At 38.7% G+C, this 23,195-nt stretch overlaps 1 protein-coding gene across 1 annotated transcript in view; it reads left to right on the top strand.

The window, feature by feature from the left end:
• MMS22L (MMS22 like, DNA repair protein) overlaps positions 1–23,195 on the top strand; it is a 92,776-nt gene that overhangs the window by 47,703 nt on the left and 21,878 nt on the right. The window contains 2 exon segments of the mRNA XM_074150714.1: positions 18,218–18,408; positions 20,878–21,028. Of these exon segments, the coding sequence (XP_074006815.1) occupies positions 18,218–18,408; positions 20,878–21,028 (342 nt within the window).

Here is a 23,195-nt window from a genome sequence, read left to right as displayed (position 1 = left end):
GCCTTGGTGGTTAAAAAAAGTTTCATGCTAAACATCTCGTCTCTGTAATCTGTTAAAAATCGTTTGCATGTGTTAAACATCAGATTTGGTTATATTTCGTTGAAGCTTTTTATTATAGGCACAGTTTTTCGTACCCTTATTAAAAGCATTAACAGCCAGATACAGAGGTCCATTAGATCTGTGTAGTGTAGATTAGGATGTGTGTGCAAAGATGATACACAACTTCCTCTTGTGCTCTGTACATTCAGAGCAGTTCTTTATGAGGGATCCTCTGACTTTCCAGTCTGTGTGCATGAATGTATTGTATATTTATACTGGCTGCAAATAACAGTGAGTCACAAACACTTCTATTTTTACCTTAATCGTAAGGGTTACCTGGCCTCCCCTATTTTTCAGGCCAAACTTAGTTCTGTGGCTACTGTTCATCCTTCAAGGGGTGATCTAAGAATGACTCACGTTACTTGTACATGACCCAAAAATCACTGCCATACTGCATAATTCTTCTTACATTTTTCTTTTTTTGCCAATGCATCTCCACCAGAAAACATCAGTCTTTGCATTAACAATTAATCCAATTAGCAAATGATTTTAGAATGTCCCTATTCCGATGTAAGTTACAAATCTAATTTTACTTTCTTTATCTGTGGATATGTGTTATATTGCAGACTCCACTGGTGGGAAATGGAGCTGTTGACACATTTTCTGAATTGCACTTTCTGTTCTTCTAAAGCTTCTAAGGTTACACTAAAATTTTTTTAGCTGTAATTGCACAGTGGAAAATCCAAACGATGTACAAAAATCGAATGTTGCACCCTTGAGTCTTATTTGATCCAGTGTGTTGGATTTCATTTTTGCTTAGTTTAAAAAGACCTGTTGCTTTTGTGCTTTTCTGGTGGGTTTTTTTTTTTTTAAGTTGTGCTATTCATTTCCTTAACAATGAAAGTGTTTCTTCTTTCTAATTCCAGAGAACATGAAAAGTAAAAGGCAAATAGAAATCTCTTTGAGTGACTCCTTTCACATCTGTAATTTTAGTCTGTATTTATGCTACTACAGTGATATAATCTCTACTTTAGCTATTATCACTTGCTGTCATTGAGCTCAGAAAACATTGGTCATTATTACTGATGCATGGAAGCGTGCGAGCAGGTAGCCAGTAATTATGCTTGGAAGAATTTACTATATTTCAGTGCTTCCTACTTGAATATTCGCGAGTTGGTTTTATTTCCAGTCTTTAAAAAAAATACTGCATTGAAGTGATTTTAAATCATTTTCATGTGGCACAGCAAAAATGCAAAGGCACATTACCAAAAAGAAATGGTCAGCAATAAGACCTGTTTTGCAAAGTTGGCTTGCAACAACTACCACACTATGTGGAGAAAACAGTTATCCTGTAATAATAAGACTAATGAATTCAGAAATCCATTGATTGAACTGGCTCTGGGTAGATTATGTGCAGGCTTGCTTCAAGGAGAGGAATTTATGAAATGTTTGCCGCATCCAGCGAGCACTGCTGCTATAATACAGCTGCCTCCTCAGTGGTTTGCTTTGATCCTGTGGAATGAAAGGACAGGAGGATCAGCTCAGGTCTAAATGAGATTACAGCTGGTTCGGCAGCTTATCTGGTCTAATGCCAACTAGTGTGGCTTTGCACGTCCTAAGGGGTTTACAACAGAAACTGTTTATTGAGTATCATCGGTTTACTCAACACAAGCAGGCTAATCCTTCCCAGCCTCAGCATGTTGTAGGATTGTGCAGCAGCCAAACCAAAAGCTGGTGTAGCCAGGGCCTCCAGAGCCCTTTGTCTCGCTTCATATTGATTTTTTTTACCTGTGTTAAAGACAGTAAAAAATAAAACCAATAACCAGCCCTATTGTGAGCAAAAGGTTAATCTGACCTAAAATCTTACAAAAGCATCTTTTAACCCTAGAAGGGATGGCAGCCTCTCTCTGACTTCTCACTCTAGGGATTTTTCTAGTTTAAGGTTTTGAAGAATAAAATAGGAAAAACAGCTTAAATGTTTAACTCTGTGTCTTGCAAGTATGCTGAATTCTTTCAGCAGCTGCATAGAAAACTTAGAAACATAGGAAACAGTTATTTCTGTCATTATTAACATTGTGTCATCTGTCTGTGGTAGGTGATGCTGTGTAGCAAGGACGTGACATGCTGAACTTAGGGAGGACAGTAGGAGCTGGTAGGTATCCCAAGGCTCATGCTGGTTTCTCGCTGTAGTGGTTTATGTGTAAAAGCATTAGTAAATGCCTTTATCAGCTGCTTTCTCAAAAAAACCCAAACAAAACAACCCAAAAAACCCCACTATAAACTAGGCGAGTGGAGTGCATCTTAAGCGATTCAAAAAAAGTACCAAACAGGCCCATAGAAGCAGAATGTTTTAAAAAAATATGTGCTGCAACTTTTTAAACATCGCTTTCTGTTTTGATGTGAAATACAATGGAATATTATATATAATACTATTTTGTAGGAAACTACTGTGTTTCCTGTCTGAGGCGAGTCTTTTTTGGAAGACATTGCAGCTTGTGTGAGATTATTTTAAATCAAATGTTTTTTATAGTATAGAGGAAGAACAGATTAACTCTAGGAAGCTTTGCAGAGTAGTAGGAATACCTTTGCACTGAAAAGAAGCACAGTAAGTTATTGAATCTGCATTGCTGGAATTATGTAGGAATTTATTAGATACCTGTATTTGTATACTGTGCATATTATTGGGAGTAATTAAATCGGTTCTGCCGTGGCACAGGGAAGAGAATTTGGTGTTGCACCTATCTGTCATCAGCTGCATGTGGCAGACTTCAACCAGGATCTATTTGAAGACTGTTGAATTCTATCTAAAAGAAAAGACAGCAGTAACTTGAGGAATTATGAATGGCTGTTTTCTGTTTACTTCACCTAATTGGAACAAATGCCTACTTTAAGCTATATGTAAGCAAAGAGGTTAAGAAGTTACCATGGATACCATGGAGGCATTAGGAGTGTTGTGTAGGGAAATTGCTAAAAATGATGTTTAGCATAAATGCTAACTTTACTAATACTTAAGCCTAATGGGCAAGATGTGTACAAGTTTAAAATGTAGTATTTATCCAATCACTTGTATTTTATCAAATCTGATCTTAAAGCAATAGGTTGCTCTCATGTCATATTACACTTTTAGCACATTTGGAGATAAAAGCTATTGTTGGTGATTGCATAAAGTCTCTTTGTTCAATCATCTGAACAGTGCAAATCAAAGCATTTTGTCAGACTCTGAGAAGTTTCGCCTGGATAATGCCTCCCACACACACAGGTCACCAAATACATTACGTGCACGGTTTTACAGCGTAGCTGGTGCTGGAAGTTAAATGGATGCCCAGTGGTAGAACTCATAAAACATTTTCCTGTTAACGTGGCCAGGCAGAATTGACATTGTTGATGGTAGCTTTGATCTAATAAACTATCAGTTCTAACAGTGATTTTTACTGTGTTTCAGAGGGGATGATGATAAAAGTTTAGCAAGCTTACCGTTCTTCCTGGATGACAGAAAATTAGCTCTACTGTCTGTATTACCAAATGTTGGGAACAGTGTTCGTAGGGGATGTTTTGTACCCAAAGTCATCTCCTTCACTAAAAAGATGTATTACACGAACAGCATCCTTTAACACAACAGATACTGCATAAAGAACAAAAGTGATTTTTTCAGGAAGGAAATAAAATACTTTGTTTTGGAATTTGGAAACAAGTTACTTCATTATCTTGAGTACAAGTTTCCCTGCCTTCCAAAATCTGTTTTCTCTCTTGGAGAGAATGATTTTCCTAAACCACTTGCAGTATATAACTCCCAGCAGGTTGCTAGAGAGTATCCATATGCATATAGTTTTTGATTTTCTGCAAAAGCAGCAAGAGAAGCAGCTAGAGAAGCTGGAGTTTCATTTTAAAAAAGAAAAACTTTATTTGAACTACAGTTTCTCTGTCTGTTAGGGTCTTGTTTTAAATTAAGAGAAACGCAGAGAACTTGAAGTATTTTCTCAGGGTTCCTACCTGAAAAATAAGAATGGTGTATTACACGTATAAAACACTTATTGGTAATACAGGTGTGTTACTGGAAATTATATTCAGAATGTCCAAAGAAATAACTTGGTAGTAGTACCCTTTGTTTTCAGTATTTGGGGTTTATAGAATCATGGGATCATCTAGGTTGGAAGGGGCCTGCAAGATCATCTAGTCCAACCATCAGCCTAACTCTGACAAAAAAACCATCACTAAACCATGTCCCTCAGCACCGTGTCAACCCGTCTTTTAAATACCTCCAGGGATGGTGCCTCAACCACTTCCCTGGGCAGCCCATTCCAATGCTTGATAACCCTTTCAGTGTCAAAATTCTTCCTAATATTCAATCTGAACCTCCCCCGGCGCAACTTGAGGCCGTTTCCTCTTGTCCTGTTGCCTGTGACTTGGGAGAAGAGACTGACCCCCACTTCTCTACAAACTCCTTTCAGGTAGTTGTAGAGAGCAATAAGGTCTCCCCTCAGGACTTTGTCTACTTATCCTCAGAGTCCATTTCACGTCTCCTGATCAGATCAGGAAATTTCAACTGGGATGGCGCAAACTCAACATTTGAATTTCTTCAGGCAAGATGGCTATTTTACTTGTTTCTCACTGTCTTCTTGGTGCTTGAGTCTGGGTAAGAACATGCTGAATGAGAGAAAGCTGTGCTAGATGAAGAAAAATAGTCGAGAGATGTGATGAAGTTGACCTCCGTGAATTTGTTTTAAGCAATTTGCTAAACTTTGACATATTTTTTTTTCATAGCGTGCCTAAGAAGAATTTTAATGATCTTTACGTGGCCATAAATTTACCATCACATCTCTCAAATTGTAAGCTTTTCCAGAGTGATCTATATGCTTTTGATCTGTTTGAGTGAAACGCTGTGAGCTTAAACAGAGATCCACTTTAGTACAGTATGTGGGTGTCTGTTCCCCGGTGTGGGGAGTCCGTCAGCACTGGGAACACATTAAACTACTGGGCTCTCAACTGTAAGAAATCATCTTTTTAAGGTCAACCTCTTAAGCTTTAAATTTTTTTTAGATATCTTTACTGCGTGAAAAATTACTTTTTAAAAAAGTATAAACAATAGCTTACAGAGGATATGAACCTATCCCATCATTATAATTCTTTGTCAACTGGTGTTATCCTGATCTCAGAGTCCCATGGAAGAGCTAAAGGCAGGATTGTGGAAATGATTGTACTTAAAAATGAGTTTCAGTACTGGCCTTTCAGAATGAGCTGATTGGCATTCCAGTCACAATGCATAGTTATCATTACTCATGGAATTTTTTTGCTAATAAAAGACAGTAAGGAATTGGTAAAAAAGGCTGAGCTTGTAAAAAATTCAGAAAATTTGTTGTATCAGAGCCTGCGTCATTGTTTAGCTATAGACAGCCACACTTCATTGCCCTCCTGGTGCTCTGGAATAATGTATTTCAAATAAATTTTTTATGCAGCATATTGGGTTCCCAGTACAAGGAAAACATTGAAATACTGATTTAAGTCCAGCAGAGGACCAGCAATATAAGTAGGGGTCTGGAGCACATGGCCTGTGAGGGGAGGCAGAGAAAACTGAGTTTGTTCGTCCTTAGGAAGAGAAGGCTTGGATGGGAGGGGGCAGAGAGAAGGCATTTTACTGTTTTGTACAACAGTCTAAAGGGGGAGACATGGGAGATGAGAGACATGGACATACTGGAGAGAGTCCAGCGAAGGGCTACAAAGATGATGAAGGGACTGGATCATCTTTTCTGTGATGAAAGGCTGAGAGAGCTTGGACTGTTCAGCCTGGAGAAAGGAAGGCTCAGGGAGATCTTATCAATGTGTAGAAATTCCTGAAAGGAGGGTGCGTTGAGGACAGAGCCAGGATCTTGTCAGTGGTGCCTAGTGGCAGGACCAGAGGCAATGGGCACAAACTGAAACACAGCAGCATCCATCTGAACATCAGGAAACACTTTTTTACCATGAGGGTGACCAAGTCTTGGCACAGGTTATCCAGGGAGGCTGTGGAGTCTACATCCTTGAAGATATTAAAAAAACTGTCTGGACATGCTCTTGGGCAACTGACTCTAGGTGGTCCTGCTTGAGCAAGGGGGTTGGACAAGATGACCTCCAGAGGTCCCTTCCAGCCTCAACCAGTCTGTGATTCTCTGATTTCTCAGCAAGAATGGAGAATGTGGGTTTTGTACTCAACAGAATATGTATTACAGGCAGGACTCTTGCATGTTATACCAGGATATTGTTTGATGTGTGGCATCTTCTTAGAACTTTACAAGCAAAGACCTTACTTAGAATGCCTCAATGGGATTGAGTGTATCTTTCTTTTTGGATATTTTGAAGAAAGGTAGTCTTTAACAGGGAGGAAATGGTGCTAAGTCAGCTTATTTGCTGTAACCCTCGATTCTCTGGCTGTAATTCCATCCTGCTTTGACGGCAAAAAGAAAGAGCTGTCATGGAAGGTTGTTAAAAATGATCTTGTGTACCAACAGTGATTTGCAGTTTCCAGCTAAATACAGAACAGCTAATACTGTCTGTTACCTATATGACAGGTACTAGCATTTATGTTCCTAATAAGCTATGAACTTGCATATAGGTCATGTGAAGTGATCTAGACTCAAATATAAAATACTTTGGGAACCAAATTTAGGCTCATATTTAAAGCAAAACAAAACAATGTCACTATAATTTAAAGTTAGTCATGTAATTATGATTTCTCATTAGTTTTCTAAGAAGTCTTTATATAAAAGATGACATCTGTTTAAAACAAACAAGTGAACAAGACCCTCAAAACCAAAGGGTGAAGCGTCTCTCAGTCAGAGCTGATCAAAGAGCTCCCAATGACTGTTGCAAGAAGCCCCATCAGTGGTGGATAAGTGTGTTTTTTCTGTTGAACTCTCATCGTGTGAGGTGACGTGTCTGCAGACCCTGCCCTCGTGACTGAGTGTCTGCCTCTGCTGAAGAACATAGTTCAATCATGTGATGAAACTTTGTGAAATACTTTGAATCCTGCGGTGGGCAAGACAGATTTTATGGGTCAGGTCGTGTGGCTCAGATCTCACTGGCAGCTCGGAGAAGACTCTTGCAAAACGGTGCGGTAGAGGCTGAGACGCATTGACTGTTCCGAGGTTTTGCATGTGGTACAGGAATTTATAGGGAAATTTTGTCTTACTTTGATCAAAACTAATTGTAATGTCAGTCTGTTACAAAGATTGCTATTCAAAATAAGGCTTTTAAGAATTGAAACAGAGCTATTTTAAATTCTGTGAAATGACAATGATTTAGAAATACTGAGTCTGGTTTAGGTGGGGTTTTTTTTACGTATGCAGAGTAAAAAAGGGGAAAACAAATACTTTATCATAGAATCATAGAACCATTTTGGTTAGAAGAGACCTTTAAGAACATTGAGTCCAACCCTTAACCCAGCACTGCCAAGGTACGACAGTATCCATTCCAAATGCACCCCGTCCATTTTTTTCCCTTTATTTGTCTCTATTTTTTTTTCTTTCAGACAATTAAAAAATTCTGAACCTGACCTATGCTGAAAGGCTGCTTAGGGGAACTGAATGTCTTTTTTAAGCGTTTGTTTTCCTGTGTTGTTTCATGAAAGAGCTGAGCACTGTGTTACCTGCAGCAAGGTGAGTCTCCGTGCCTTGCAGCGTGCGGAATCCAGCGTAGGGTACTTGGCTGGGATCTGTCACCGGCTGAGCCCTGCTGCTGAAGGGAGTACCTGGACTGACCCTCCAGGGACCTGAGATTTTGGGACAGCAGAGGGTCACTCCGTGTGTTTGTGTCTTCCTGTTTATATTTCGCATTAAAGACACGAAGAAAACGACGATCTTAGCATATGCCTGTGTAGTACAGGGGAGAAGCTAACTTGGCTGAATACCAGTGAAGGTAATGAAGGAAAATTACAGTTGGGCTCAAATTAGCTGTCTGTTTTTCCCAAGACTCTTCCACAAGCTGAAATGTGAACTAGTGGCACTGAATTAACGCAGGTTATGTTTTTGCTGCTCTTACAACCTCATCTTAGGTAAATGTGGTTAGAAAAAGACAACGGCTCTCTGGCACAGATTTACTGGGGTGGCTGAAGCGGATGTAATATTTCCTCCCAGCAGACCTGGCCAAAGCAGGCCAGAGCTTTGTTGCTTGCATTTAAATTATGGTCATAGCAACTTGTCTTTTCCGTGATGTAGTTAAACCCTTTGAGAAGGGTTAAGGAGAAAGTGCTAACTAATATTCTGCAGCTCCGAACGTTTGGCTTTTCTGTACCTTTGTGTTTTAGGGTTGTGTGTCTGTTCTTGTTAATATCTTTACTTTGTCTTTGAGCATAGTAAAGATGTTGGGGATTTCTTGTTCTCCTGGTATATTTTAGAAGTATTACTGAGCACACACAACATGCTGTCACAGTGAACACAGGGTTCTCTATTACTGTGCTTAGCTATAGAGAGGATTATATTAAACTTGGTAACCTTGCTGAAGCCCCTTTGTACATTGCTGCTATATTGATAATCTTCACATGATTCAACTGCAGTTGAAACCCTTTTATTCACAGCATTAACACTTTCCATTCCAGTGAAGATGAGAGTCTTTTATATTAGGAAGTGAGCTCTTTGATATGCAGATAATTTTTTTATTTTTTTTTTTTTAATTATTAGTGTGGTCCTGCAGATGTTGCCTTGGACATTTCTCCACCTGGGCATATACTCATCAAGCTTAACCATTCAAAAATTGGTGAAGGAATTAGTGGTTAACTAAGGGACTGTTACGCTGTTTGATTGCTTACAAAATAGTGAATGCTTTAGGAAAATATTTGTGTTCTAAAGGAAATCCACAATAACATTTTAGAGGAATTAAGATAAATATTTCCTAGTGTTCTGCATCTAAAAATAAAGTATTTCCTACTTATCAGTAGATTGAAGGAGCAATATAAGATGTGTTGACATTTTGTGTCTGTGATCAGTGCAGACCTATAAATGAACAGCTTTCCTCTAAAATGCAAAGTTAAATGCATAGAAAATTGTGGGAACTTATTGCCCCTTCTTCAGTATTGCACATTATAGAAGCGAAATTTTGGTGAAACTTGCTTTCCTCTCTTTAAAGTAAAGGGAATCCAGACAGTAAAGAAGAATTTCAAGCTTGATTTTCTTTTTCTTTATCCATGGTTTTATTTTATGCTAGTTCTTTTTCCGAATACATGCTGTTTCTTGTAATTTAATAAGAAATGTTTCAAGTAGACTGCTGACCCGTTTCTCCATATGTTTAAGACCTTCATCGAGCAACTGGTGGAAAATTCTTGCAAATGTTTAAATGACAGCTTTCACTTGCATCTCACGATTATGGCATCTCTTTGGCCTGGATCATTGCAAGTCTCACTGCATCCACAGTCGTCCGGGAGAGTCAGGAGGACAGGACAGGCTGATCATAACACGCTCCAGGTCTCTCTTCTGCCATATAGTGCACAGGGGAAAGGTCGCTGCAGGAAGAATGTGATGAAAGAAGTGGTATGATAGAGGATGGAGAGCTGGCTGTGCTTTGGAGGTCACTTCGTGTCTGGTTTTCTTCTTCTGAGTTAAACTTTTCAACAGTTGCTGTCTGCCCACTTTCCCATTGGAAGGGTTTGTACATTTCTTCCTGCAACCCTCTGAGTTTTAAAACAGATTTTTTTAATCGTCTTTTCTCTGACAAGCCTGTTGGTAGTATCCTGGGAACTTTAGCTGCTCTCTGGTAAAGAGTTGGAATGTTCAGGCTAGTGCTGCTTTGGCCTTTGTGCAACTTTTGCTTTCCAGTAGAAAAAAAGTAAAGAGATATATGTGAATTACACCTGGATATGGAGTCTTCTTTATAACTCCTATGTGCTACTTCCTTCTAAAAGTCCAGGAGATGAACTCACAAAGAATGAGTACATTTAATGTTTCAAGGGATGGCCGTGTTCAGAGATGCTGCAGCTTGACCAACTGACATCTCTTACTTTGAATGCTTGGTTTGAAAACTCTGAAATGGATTAGGTCTTGGTCACTGTTACCAATTTTAGTGATTCTTTTGTTGGCAAAAAGGATCAAGCAATGAGAGGTAACTTTGCTGCTTATATATCCTAACATAATGTATTACCGTTTCCATATTGCTGTGGTAAAGGCAACTGTCTTAAACCCTGAGAATTTCTGTTCACTTTTTTCTATGCTATATGCTGTTTCTCGTGTTACATTTAGATCAAAAGAATTTAGTGAAGAACATAGGTCTACCGAATTCCTCTGTATTAGTTTCAGGCAAAGAGGAGCCACATTTCCTGAATCGTATTTCTCTAATGAAGTAGCTGCCAAGCTGTGTATTACAGCATTTGTTGTTTAAAAAAAGAATAAAAAATGTTAGGAACATTGACTTAAAATTTGAATAGGGTATGTTTTCCATTTTTGCTTACTATGGGATCAGTTACGTTTTGGGTTTTTTGTTTGGGTGTTTTTTTTTTTTTTTCTAATATAACCTTAAACGTGGAGAGCTTTTTATAAAGAGTGCTGGGTTTGATTTACATTTTACTTTATATCAAAATGTAATGTAATCAAATGCTTTTAATTGTGCAGTTGATAGACTTGCTTGTAGAAGATACATAAACCAACCAAACAAAAGTCCCCAAATGTAAATAGTAAAATATAATTGCTTCTAAGAATATTAAAAAATCACAAGAGCTAGATTCCCTAGCTGTTGGTAGTGTAACTATTTAATTACTGACAACATGCATCATATGTACTAATGCACAGTCCAATAATGTGACAAAATACTGCTGCTGTACTTACATTATAATATTTAAAAGGATCTCACATTTTCCCTGCTCTTTCATGTTTTAGTGAAATATCCCAAGTAATGTCTGAGAAATGAAACCTGGCTTTAGTCTTCAAATCACTGAAAGGAAAAAACTGGTTGTTTAAAGTGGTTAAGTGTTCTTAAAATATTTGTATCTTCAAAGAGCTTTATGCAATTTCCTGATTATGTTTGGTAATGAGTAAGGATCAATTAGTTTAAGGTATTTTCTGTTGATATTATTTAACTTGGGAAGGTGACCCTGAGCTGAATTGCAATGTGTGATTTGAATGCCCATGGGCTGCCCTTCACCGGTTTGATTGGGGGAGATTATCTGGATTTCTAATATACTTTAATTACTCTGCTTATATAAATTGTCACATTAGAAGCTTCTTAACTGTTGAGTCTGTTCTGTCAATGATCCACTAACAATAGGAATATACTAGGCTCTTCCACTGAGATTTGAAGATTTATACCATTGGTGAAAGAATTGGAATGGCTCTGTTTCAACCTACTGTATCTTCAATAGGAAAGAGTATGTGATCTGCTCCTACTCCAGCAGGGTTTGATGTGTGGTAAATTGAAAGGATCTGTAGCCTTTTCTATTTTGTTAATAGGCATTTTTTATTTTTTTTTTTCAATTAAGAGAACATAATGCAAAATATGTTTTAGGATGTTTAGGGGTGATGTTTTCCTGATGTGTGTGTGGAAGAAACAGAAAACAGCATGGTTAGGATTTTTGGATGGAGGAAGGTGGAGTATCTAATAGCAATGATTAGCTAAGGTTTTACAGAGAAGCTGTCCTAATTGAAATGCTGCCCTAATGTCTGTCTGTGTCTCCTACACCCTAAACTAGGTGCCCTGGTATTTTTATTTACCTCTCAATAAATCTAATACACACATACATGTAGAGAAACAAGTCCTTTAAATTACAGTCTGAAGCACCTTAATCCTAGAGTGTTACGGTGATTTAGACCTCTCTTGATTTTTTTTACTCCCGAGCACTAGGGCATCTGCCTGCCTGGCAGCTCTGTTCAGAGGAGCTAGGAGGATACCAGAACTTGGAAGACTCCTGCTCTCAAGTGGTGTAGGGATCTTCCAAGATGTAGTGGTCCGATGGCTTACACTAACAGGTCCAGCTGAGCAGCAACTTTTTTGATACGTACAGCATCTGTATCTGATTGAACAAACCACTTTTCCCTCCTAAGTGGGGCTTTGTCTACTGCTAGACTACAGAAAATATGAAGTGAAGGATCGAACCCAGTGTATGTCTGGTGGGTCCAGAGAGGCCCGATTAAATGTCATGAAGAACAGAAATCTCTGTGCTTGGAACCGTTGTAGAGTCCCACTGCTGAAGATGCATACTTAAACATGGGGATTTGGGGTTTTTTGTTTTTTAAATAACAGACAACAGAGATCCTGAATGATTAAATATCTGTTACCCAGTGGTTAGGACATAATACTGGGAGGGAAGTGTGGCATGGGTCCCGTTCCTTGTTCTGGGATTTTGCATTTTTATCCAGTGACTGACAATGTAAAACTCTCGATCCAAGAGCAGAGCCCAGTCCCAAAACCAGTCTTCTCAAAACTGGTCCTAGGTACCCTCCACCCTGAGGCTGTGACTCATTGGTTGTTATATTAAAAAAAAAAAAAAAAAATGTATTCCAGGTTGTAAAATGAAGGTAGCTCCTGCTGCACCTTGTGCAGCCTGCTGGTTTTGGTGTGGGTTGGTCACACATGATGAGACTTTTGGGCCCCAGTAGACAGAGATTGTGGTTTAGACGTTCAGCTCAAGGAATTTGTGTGGTCGAGCTATTTGTGTGGTACCTGGGGGACTTCCTGGTCAAAAGAGGGTGATCTGTCAAAGTGAGCAGTTTTGGAATTATGATTCAGGAGTCTGAGATCTGTTTGTGCCCTGCTTTTTAACTGATACATCCTTTTATCCCTTTGGATCCACCCAACATTTAAGATGTCACTTTGCATACGCTTCACATTGTTGTGCCTGATGAAGGCATGTTGTAACGTTGACATATATGTGATTGTGTGTGAGTCTGTGCTATAAAAGACTTAAGTACAAATGGATGAATTAAAGCATTGGTGAGCAAATCCTAGATGTTACAGCTGTGGAAAGCATCCCTCTTCCCTTGTTAGCCTTCCCTACCTCATCACACCAATCAGTGATCATCACATACATACATAAACAGTCATAATACTCTGACATCCTTTTTGCAGTAAACGTTTAAACATGCAGTTTATCGTGGATTATTGAAGCAGATTAAACCGAAGGAAGAACACTGAAATGTGATTTAATAAATACTGAGCTGATGGAGGCATGTTAATGTTTGATAATGTTGTATGATGATTTTTCCAGTTCTGTTTGTACAGTGAGCAGTACAGCTCGGTGGTGGTGGTGATGCTTTCATTACAGCTTACACAGCACTGACGCTTTAATTTTAAACTGTGGGGTTTTTCAAATGTTTCTTTTAATGGATGGGAAAATTTCTTTTTGGCCTTAAGTTTCTTATGTTTCTTATCTTTCTGCAATCTATTTTTCAATTCCAGAAAGGTGGATTAAAATTCTGTGCTCTTTTTGTTTTGGCTTTTTCTTTTTTTGTTATCAAAGGGTCAAAAGGCTGTTGCTCAAATATGATGAAACTGTATAGATACTTTGTATGTATATTGCAGAAATGGAAACTACTTAAGTTGAGAAATTCTGATTTGAGGTGGGATTACTTCTTCTGTCCAGTTGCTACTGCAGTCATACCAGTCTTAATATACTGGGTGCTATATAAAGGGATATAAAAAAAGAATTGTGTCCCAAAGAGTTTAGAAACAGATTTAAAAAAGGACTTGGATGTTTGAATCAGACTTAAGTAGAATTTCTTTGTGCACATTTCACAGAAACAGCCTGAATGTGGAAGCCTCTGAAAGTGACGTCTGTAGGTGACTCCATTTTAACCACTGAAGTTCCCTACGTGCCTAAACTTGTGTGCCCAGAGACACTAGTGCTGTTTTCACAGCCCTTAGCTGATTAGCAACCAGCTTAGGCACTCTAAGGCCATAAACTAGATGTTTTAGCACTTAAAATTCTCATAAGCCTGCTGTCAGTGCACCTACTAAACATGCTGAGAACCAAGAGTTCAGTGCAGAGCTCTGCAGCCCATCCGACTTGCATTCGAAACTATGGCCGAGAGAAAGAAGGTTCATCTTTTTACACGTTAGATCGAGTGGTCACTTTATTCACCAGTGATCAGGAAGCTAAAAGCCTTTACCACGAGATGTCTGAAACCCACGTCTACCACTTTCCACCGTGGAGCAGCGTCAACATTGGCACTTTTATTTTGCATTTTATTCTAACGCAATCTTTATTGTGTGACTTATTTCTAATCTTTTCAGCAGAGACAAGTATGCTTTTCATTGTATTAATGCGGCTTTTGATTTTTTGGGAAACCTGAAGATGGTAACTTTGTTGTGCACATGTCCAAGTAGCTGACATCAACGCTGTGTCTGGAGTTTGTTGAGAGAATGTAAAGCTCTTCTCTCTCCTTCAGTAAAATAAAAACTCTCACTTTTTTTGTTCCCTGCATCAGCGAATCTCTGTATCTCATCAGTTCCTTATGCTGAAGTCTTCATAGCTACCCCAGAGCTGAAGAAGCCTCAAATTCCCCTCTTGTCTGTTGCTGTTAACGCCTCTATGGCAACATTGAAATAGGACCAAGGCTCAATGCATTTGTTCCCAAAATATCAAAATGAGAAACTGTGTTGATAATCTTCCAGTAATGCAAAAAGAGGGAGAATGTTTGGAGAGAAAATCTCCAAATTCAAGTATTATTCAAGTTCCATTGATCTGCAGAGAGCACAAAGCCCCTATTACTTGTCTTTGAATCTGAGTGTGACGATGCTTTGTTTCATTTTACTTTGCCTGAGTTTTCCTTGAAAGAACTGGTGTGTTAGTAGTTGAAATTCTAAGCATCAAAGCCATTTATCATTTTAGAAATACTCATATATCCCTACCCAATCTCTCTAGATTTATCCAAGGGTGTTTGTCCCGCAGGTCTTGTTTTTTAATTATTTATTTGTTTCAACATCAAAAGGTCATTCATTTCCTGAGCTTAATCTTGGTGGTACTGGGCAGCCGAGTTCTGTGGATGCTGTGGCTGGCCTGGTGGGTCTGGGAGCAGAGGAACTGGGAGCACCAGAACCAGGAGCATCATCCATGAAGAAACCATATTTATAGTCTGGAAGTCCCTGGGGGTGGTAGTATGTGTCCCTGGCAATGTTGGTAGGAGGAGAGAGGTCTTCTCTCATGTTGGGGAGTTCTGAACCGTTGTAGGTCAAATTAAATGACACTGAATTAAGTCTGGATGCCAGTATGCGGCCAGAGCACATTATGGACTAGTAGTGACTTGAGTTTCCATTATACAGGCAAGCTTCTGCATTTTATATGTTTTACTTCTCCAGCTCGACCTAAAGTTTCCCTCCACCCAGTAATCCAGGCTTGCAAAGGCATGGCTTATGTTTGCAAAAGGATGGTTCACGGTTACAATATGTGCATCCAGAGAAATGGCTGTGGTTCCTTACCCAGGCATAGGATGTAGAAAATAATCCCACATGCCACTGCTGTACCTATAAATCCAGCACAATCCTCATTTAGGTAGCACAAACGTTCCCTTCTTTTATAAACCCAGGGTTTATTTGATCTGATGGTAAAATGAAAAAGTACACCTCTCTACAGAAATAGGAAATCCACGATTTAAAACAAGTGAAAACCACACCAACGTTATTACCATTGTAATGAGGCAAGTGGTGGTTCTGGAGCTCTTGACACAATGGAAAACTACATGTATGTAGTTTCAGAAATGGAGTGACGTTTTATGGTGTACTTGTCTAGTGTTAGAAAAATGTGGAAGCCTGAATAAAAAGTCAAATTGTATTTATTCATATTTTCATGGAATTAAAAAAAATTTGCTTGTTGGTAGAAGTAGCTGACTGCTGCTGCAGCATGTATTGATGCCCCATCGATTCTAAGCATTTACCTTATTGCAAGCATTTGTGTAGGTTACTATGAATAAACATAAATACTGATTTGTACGTGTTGCCCTTCCACTGACACAGAGATATATTACCTTACTTTGGAAGTCTGTACACCCTTCTGCTTTGCATAGATGGCTAAAGGAGATGCAAAGCACCCTTCTTCGGAGAGGCAATTTAGAGGAGAGAAAAAGGTCTTCATGCAATTTTGCAGTGTAGTCTGGGTGTAAGTAGGGTGGAATTTGGTCCCTTAAGTTTTATTCTCTGCACTATGAGGCATCATGCTTTCCTTCCTTAACAAAATAAACCAAAAAAAAGCCCATTGTGTTTTTACTGTTAAACTTTTTTTTCTTGTAACGGGCAAAATTAAATTTTTAACTTGCTTCTTTAGCCCTGCTTTTTACTTTTTCATTGTTTGTCCTCTAGACCTCACTATTTCTGCACCCTGTTCTTTGTCCTTTTTTTACTAAGGGATGCTCCCAAAGAAGTATTGCTTGACTTTTTATGCTAATCTCGCTTCTGTTTCAATTCATGTTGACTTGGAGAATATGCCTTGTAAATAGGAATACCAAGTGACATGCTCAATATAATCCTCAGTTTCTAAGCGTTGGTTGTTTTCACAGCATCCTTAAAGGGTAAGCTGTCTTACTATCCAAATATCATGGCTGGGAAACTGAGGCTAACAAAGGCTGTATGATTTATGTGAAGCCACAGAGGGAATAAATGTTGGGTTTAGAATTCCTGGCTTCTGTTCCTGTGTTTGGACTGGCACCGTCTCTCAAAGAAATACTTGATTCCTCCTAATATTGCGTACCTTTCCTTGTCTGTTAAATGTAGCCATTCGAAAAGTAGCTGGTACTCATTTCTCTCTCTCTGTCTGTCCTATTGAAACTAGTAGATGCCTGCAGGCAGGCGTAAGGTATCGCTACCTTTGACAGCCAGTATGTTTTATGTTTTAAATTATGTGTTAGGCAGAATTTTTGGGATACTAATTTGGTCTAATGAGATGCGCTTCTAATATCAACCCTAGTACGGGAAGGCCTTGCAGCCAACCTACTCTTTATTTAAAATTATTCCATTTCAGATGTCCTAATGAATGCTGTGAGTTGTGTAATTCTTTCATAATTTTCCCACATTCCCAGAAGGGAACTAGGGCATGGGCTTGCTTTTTTTTTTTTTTTTTTTTATCTATTTTTGTTTTGGTTTATTTCAAATTAGGGTGAGCACAGAATAAAGATCTAGGGGAAGAGTTTTGTGAAAACCTTGCTATTGTGAGAATGGCAATTAAGAAAAAAATATTACGGTCTACAAATGTTAGCGTTAAGGCAAGTCTCGATGCCTCCGCTGTTTGCCATTATCTTATAAATATCTTGACTCTGACTTTACAGTGCTGTTTATAGAATTTAATAAAGCAAATGTAATAATGCTGCCTGTGCTTTAATGCACAATCTCAATTGAGTTGACCAGAAGATAAATAGGAACAGGAATGATAGTGCGTTCCTACAGATTGTTTTTAATAAGCACGTTATTTAGTTGATCAGCCCAGTGCAGTAATGCCTCCTATCCTGCTCTACCAGACAAATTTATTAATGCTTCCTCCCCTCCCCATTTCTCTGAGAACATTGATTCCCTGCAGACATATCTCTATTAAACCTCTAGAAAGTCACAACTTCCAAATTAGATTAAGTAGCAGGAATGGTACTAGAAGAATCAAAGAAAATTGAGTGCGTTATTGAATTCGTGCCACATTGTCTCAGGAAGAGATGGGAGTTATGTGCAGTGGTAACTTTTGTCCTTACTGTACTAACAAAGCTGTGGGCATTGCTGTCAAACCTAATTGTCTGCAGCGCGTCAGGATAAAACGAATCTTTTCTCTTATCAAAACTCATACCTAGTGAGCTTTTACAAATGAGAAATAGGTTTCAGAAGGAAGCTTTACAATTGATCAAAATCATTTGCCATTACTTGCTGTACGCAACCCTGTCCTAAAAACCCTGCTGACAAAAAATTCTAAAAAAGCCTCTGGCTTTGGGTCGTAAGCAGGCTTGCTTGTCATGCTAGCAGTTGCTAAATGCAGAGATTCATTTTAAAGCTGCCTATTTCTCATTTTGATCTGACATATTAAAAAGCATATAATTAATGGTTGACATTAGTAATTAACATTAACTTTATGGTGCTTAATATGCCATCATTCATCCATCAAATAACCGGTATGCATAACGTCTTTGCATAAAGGTTTTAATTGCACGGAATGATCCTTCAGTTCTCAGGCTCTACCGTGTAAAGTAGTTGTAAACGCGTTTTTGAAAATATGTGAATTTTTCATTTATTGAACGTAAACATTGTTTTTGTTTCTCCCTAGGAGCGTGCACAAACGTGTAAGCCAAGGGCTTCAACCAGGGACGGCGGCCCCAGACGCGCAGCTTCCATTAGCGGCTAAAGAGCACCACCTTGCTGTCGCCAGCGCTCTCTGGAGAAATTTCTTCCCCTATCTGAAGAGCCAGAGGATGTCACAGATGCCACCTTCCCCACAGCTCGCTGATACAGCTGCAGGTTAGCACTGACCCTCCCTCCCACTACTGGATTTGGAGCTGTTTTCTGGGCCACAAAGATTTTGGGATATTTGTACTTCCGTGTAGTAACTTACATATGCATAAATGCAAAAAGTAGATTCCATGCTAAATATTTTGACAAGAAGAAATATTGTAGTGTTGAATTACTTGATAAGAATACAGGTTGTGAGGACTCTGAAGGGGTTTGAAGCTATACAAGCCCGACTTCTTTTTCCCTACTAGTCACAGATTATAATCAATGTTGCAAATGTTATACAATATAAATGAGAATGACTTCTTTCACTGTATCCAGAATTTATACCTTTCTGTAGAAGTTTATTATAATTTTGTGTCAAACTATTCTTTTTGTTATGGTTGTGATTCAAACTAAATTTTTAAAAATAATATTTTACATTTGAATATGTTGTTAAAAGGTTGATTACACGACTCGTTTTTTGCTGAACCTTTATGGTCATGGTCATAAAACGATTTCATAATTAATTTTGATTATTGATCTTGCTTTCCACTGAAGGCTTTTAATCTTGAAGTAAAACTTTCTATATGTGTGTGAACTCTACATGCATCGAGTCAGCATGGCAGCGAATAGAAAGAAATCCCAGTTTGATCTTTACCATCAGTAGGTAGCATTGTAGTCTGTAGTTACAATGAAATCTTGTATCCATTTAACTAGAATGTAGGGAAGTGAAATATAAAATTTATGTTTTTCCCATCAGGATATGAATTAGATAAAGTTATAAGCTCAGAAGTACTGAGTTAGCGGTAGAAAAGTTAAAAGACCCTTCCTTTGAAGCAGCTCTGCAGTAGTTAGTGGGCGACACTAACGAAGGAGGCAGCGTGCAACGGTGGTGGTCTCAGGCTGCTGAAGCGTGTACGGGAAACAGCGATACAAATCAAAGGAAGAGGTTGTTAATGTCAAAACTTTCATTCATTTCCTACAGCGTCATATCTTTTTATTTTACATTAACACAGTGAAATAGCAAGAAGAACAACCTATTATAGACTCCGCTTAGAGGCAGGGGAGCGCGGTTGTGACCTGCTTTATGGAGATGTGTTAGGCGGCGCTGGAGAGGGAGGCAAACCCTTCCCACCCGGTACCAGCCTCTTGCCTTAGAGGTTGCAGCCCAGAGGAGAGAGCAGCTCTCACGGCTCTCCTGCTCCCCCTGCCAGGCGAATTGCCTGGGACTCACCTTATCGTTCCTGTTGCCCATTTCTCCCCCACCCACTTTATGGCTGATGCTGCAGAAACAACGTGATAATCTGGATAATCTGGCTGGCGCAAATTGCTTCCTCACCTAAGGCAGAGTGGGGACTCTGTATGACCTCCTTTTTTATTCTGAGGCGCAAAAGGAAATGTGAAGTCCTTCATAGCTTAAGGTAGTCTGTCCCTACACCATTAATTAAAAGAGCTTCATTATTGTTTCTGAAAACCAGCCTTTTCTGCCTAATTCAAAGTCAGCTTCTCAAAGCCAGCAGTTCTATAAATCATTGTTGTAAGAAATTAATATTACATTTATATGTAACTTGAATTGGAGAATTTGGAAACTAGTGAGCCCCTTTATTCCATTGCCGTCCAAAGTCAGGCTTGCTGACTTATTTGATGCCTCTCATTTCCTATAACCTAATAACTGCTCAGCATTTCAGATTACATTTTCTTCCTCAGTTTAAATGCATTTGTCATTTGCGGCATAAAGAATGTGCTGTATTTTTTATGCTGGCAGTGTTAGATATAGATTCCAGAGTAGGTCTAACAGAAACAGCAAAAGGTTATGCTTCGTTAACAAAAACTCTGCACAAAGTACTGTCCCAGTTTCTAGATCTGCAACTATTAAATGAAGATCCTTTTTTTTCAAGAGTAAGCTTGTCCGTAGTGCTTTAGTTACACAGTAGCTTCTGATACATGAAAGTCTAATCCAAAAATAGAAAAAGATACCAGCTTTTACTGAGTGAATTCTTTCCAAATACAGTTCTTCGTTGCGAGATGTGTGTAAAAATAACTAAGCAAATAAATAGAACTCAGCTCTGTAAAGCACAGTAATATTTATGTGTACAAGGAAAGAAGTGGTGGATGGAGGCAAGAAAGGGAGGCCAAAAAGACAGAAAAGCAAGTTTTTAAGACATGTTTTTTATTGCATAGGTGGTAAAGCTATGCCTTCAGGATTTATAATCTGTGGTTTTGTGAATATATTTAAAACTGTGTATGTTTGCATTCATTTTTCCTCAAGTGTGTCGTTTTGACATACAAACTCCTTGGGACAGAGACTACATTTTAGCATGTGTACAAACACTATCTGTTACAATAGTTGCCCAGTTTTAATTGAGATTTCTGGTACTTCCAGACTGCATATTATTAATCGTAATTAATTTTCAGTGCTTTTTAGTGGAACAGGGACGTACTGAGAAACCATTAGCACGGTGCTATGATTTTGTTTTTTTTTCTCTTTAAAATCAGGTTTTACTCTCTTAGCTTTGGATATACCCAGCAAAGCCCTATCAAATCTCCAGCCACAGCCCGTTCTATCAATGATGCAGCTGTTTGGATGGGATGACATGGTGTGGCCTCAGCTGGTGTCAAGATACCTAAGTCACCTAATTCAAAACAGGTGAAAAATTGCAATTACTTGTTCTTTCAGTACCTTCTCATTCATTCATTACGCTTGTGGAAGCTGTTGCTTCAAACAGTAATGCTTCATTTGCCTCTGCTAGAGTTCTAGGTTTCTTGAAGTCATCTGGGATGTTTCACAGTGGATAGTGGGTGTTATTTGGGTTGGATTGTTTGGGTTTTTTTGATGTGTAAATCAAAGAGACTCAAAATTTGTCAGGAAGATAGGTAAGTATTTTGAAAAAGTTATTTGTCTTTTATATAGCAAAGCTCTTTTTTTTTTTTTTTTTTTTTTTTTTTCCCCAGTGGAAACAGTGTTGTTAATAACAGATTTTGGAAAACAGGGACCTAGACAATATCTTCAGAGAAGTACTTCCATGAAGAGCATTACTGCATCTAAGTGAAATGCTTGAACCATAACCTATTTTTAATTTGCATACTTAGAGTTATCCACCCCTTCTATTGTTGTTACACTTGGGGAAGGCAGTGGCCTCCTGCCCAACCTGCACTTGAAGTTGAATAATGTAATTTGGCAAACTTTAAAATCCCTGGTTAAAAGTACTGACCTTATTTTTCACAAAAACTTAAATCATCTTCTAAGAAGTCAAGATAAACATATCATAGAAATCTGAAGATGCTACATAGCAAGTATTCAGTGTTTTGCCTTCTTCAAAACGAAGAACTTCTCCAGGAAGCTGATGAGGATGGGTTGGGCAGTATTGAAAGTATAAGGAAAATGGTCATAAGGAAATGCATGCGTTAAAACTTTCTTTTTGTCAAGCTTGGAACACTTCTCTGAGTATATATTAAAGTCCGTGTAGCTCAGGTTTCTAAGACCTGATAAATGAATGCTTTAAATTAAATAATAGATTTAGAAAATTTATCACGTTCCTATATTTTAAATGCTAATGTGAAATTTTCACAGAATCACAGAATTGTTTAGGTTGGAAGGCATTCTTGAGATCATATAGTCCGACTTGTCCAATGCTCCTGCTTAAGCAGGGTCGGCTAGAACAGATTGCCCAGGACTTTAAGTTAGAATTTTATATACCTGGGAAATTTTATTTGCTTGAAGTAGGCCTTTTATTTGCTTGAAAATAAATGGATGGCAGTGGTGGTGGTGGCTGTTGTAGTGGGGTGTTTTTCCTCCACTCACCCTACTTCTGAATCCAGCTTTGGAAGCAGAGGAGGTGAGAGATGAGAGAGAAAGAGGGAGTGTTTCTGTGTTGGACTGTATTTGAAAGTGAAAAATGTTGCACATTTTTAGGAGCATAGCTGTACATCAGGGTATGGTAAAGACTATTTCAGTGTGACTAGCAAAGATGAGGCTGTGGCCTTCTTGCAGGGAGATGTTAAAAGAGATTGAATTTAGTTCCTTGTGTGTCAGTTTGGAACTTAGGAGAGGAACACTCAGTCCTCTATTTGCTGTATTTCTCTTTACTGATCCTTATAGGGTGAGTTTCATGCAAAGTTGCACATACCTAGCACATGCTGAATGAAATAGGAGTTAAGAGGTCCATATTTTTGCCCCTAAGCTGTGGGGGTTGCAGTTGCCCAGCCTCAAGGAGAATTTTTTCCCCTATCAGTTACCTCAAAGGCAACAAGGGGAGACAAGGCGAAGGTATGTCCTGACCTCCTCAACAGAGCTGTGAGGTGCTCAGATTTCCTTGTGAAAGGACAATGAATACCTATGATAAGACTTTTTTAGTAGAATTGTGCAGAGGTATCATGCTCTAAACACTGTCATTTTATTATATGCTAATAAGATGGCCATTTTTTCTAGCGTGATTCATGTACTTATTTACCTTAGGCAGTTGTAGAGCAAAAGTTATCAAAGTATCTAAGTGCTAGGATCTTAAGACTTCATGGTTACTGCGTTCTGATAATTTTCACATCAAACATTCTCCGTTGAAAAGCAAAAAGATTATTTCATTGCTGGTGCTGTTACAAACCCTGCAAGCTCTGCCTGGTCTCTTTCAGATTGAAGCTTATTCTGCATATCAGCTATTTCACTATCGATAATAAAGGGTGTGATGGACGAGCTGTGCCCTTAGGAACATGCACACAAGCTTTGGCATTTCTTTTGCAGTAGTGCTTAAAAGTTCCTCTCCAGATCCATGTTGTGTAGTGCGTGATAGTATTATCGTATTATAGTATTATAGGAGGGC

This window comes from Numenius arquata, chromosome 7 (assembly GCF_964106895.1).
Source record: "Numenius arquata chromosome 7, bNumArq3.hap1.1, whole genome shotgun sequence".
In the NCBI taxonomy this organism is placed as follows: Eukaryota; Metazoa; Chordata; class Aves; order Charadriiformes; family Scolopacidae; genus Numenius; species Numenius arquata.
This window is presented reverse-complemented; position numbering and strand designations above follow the sequence as displayed.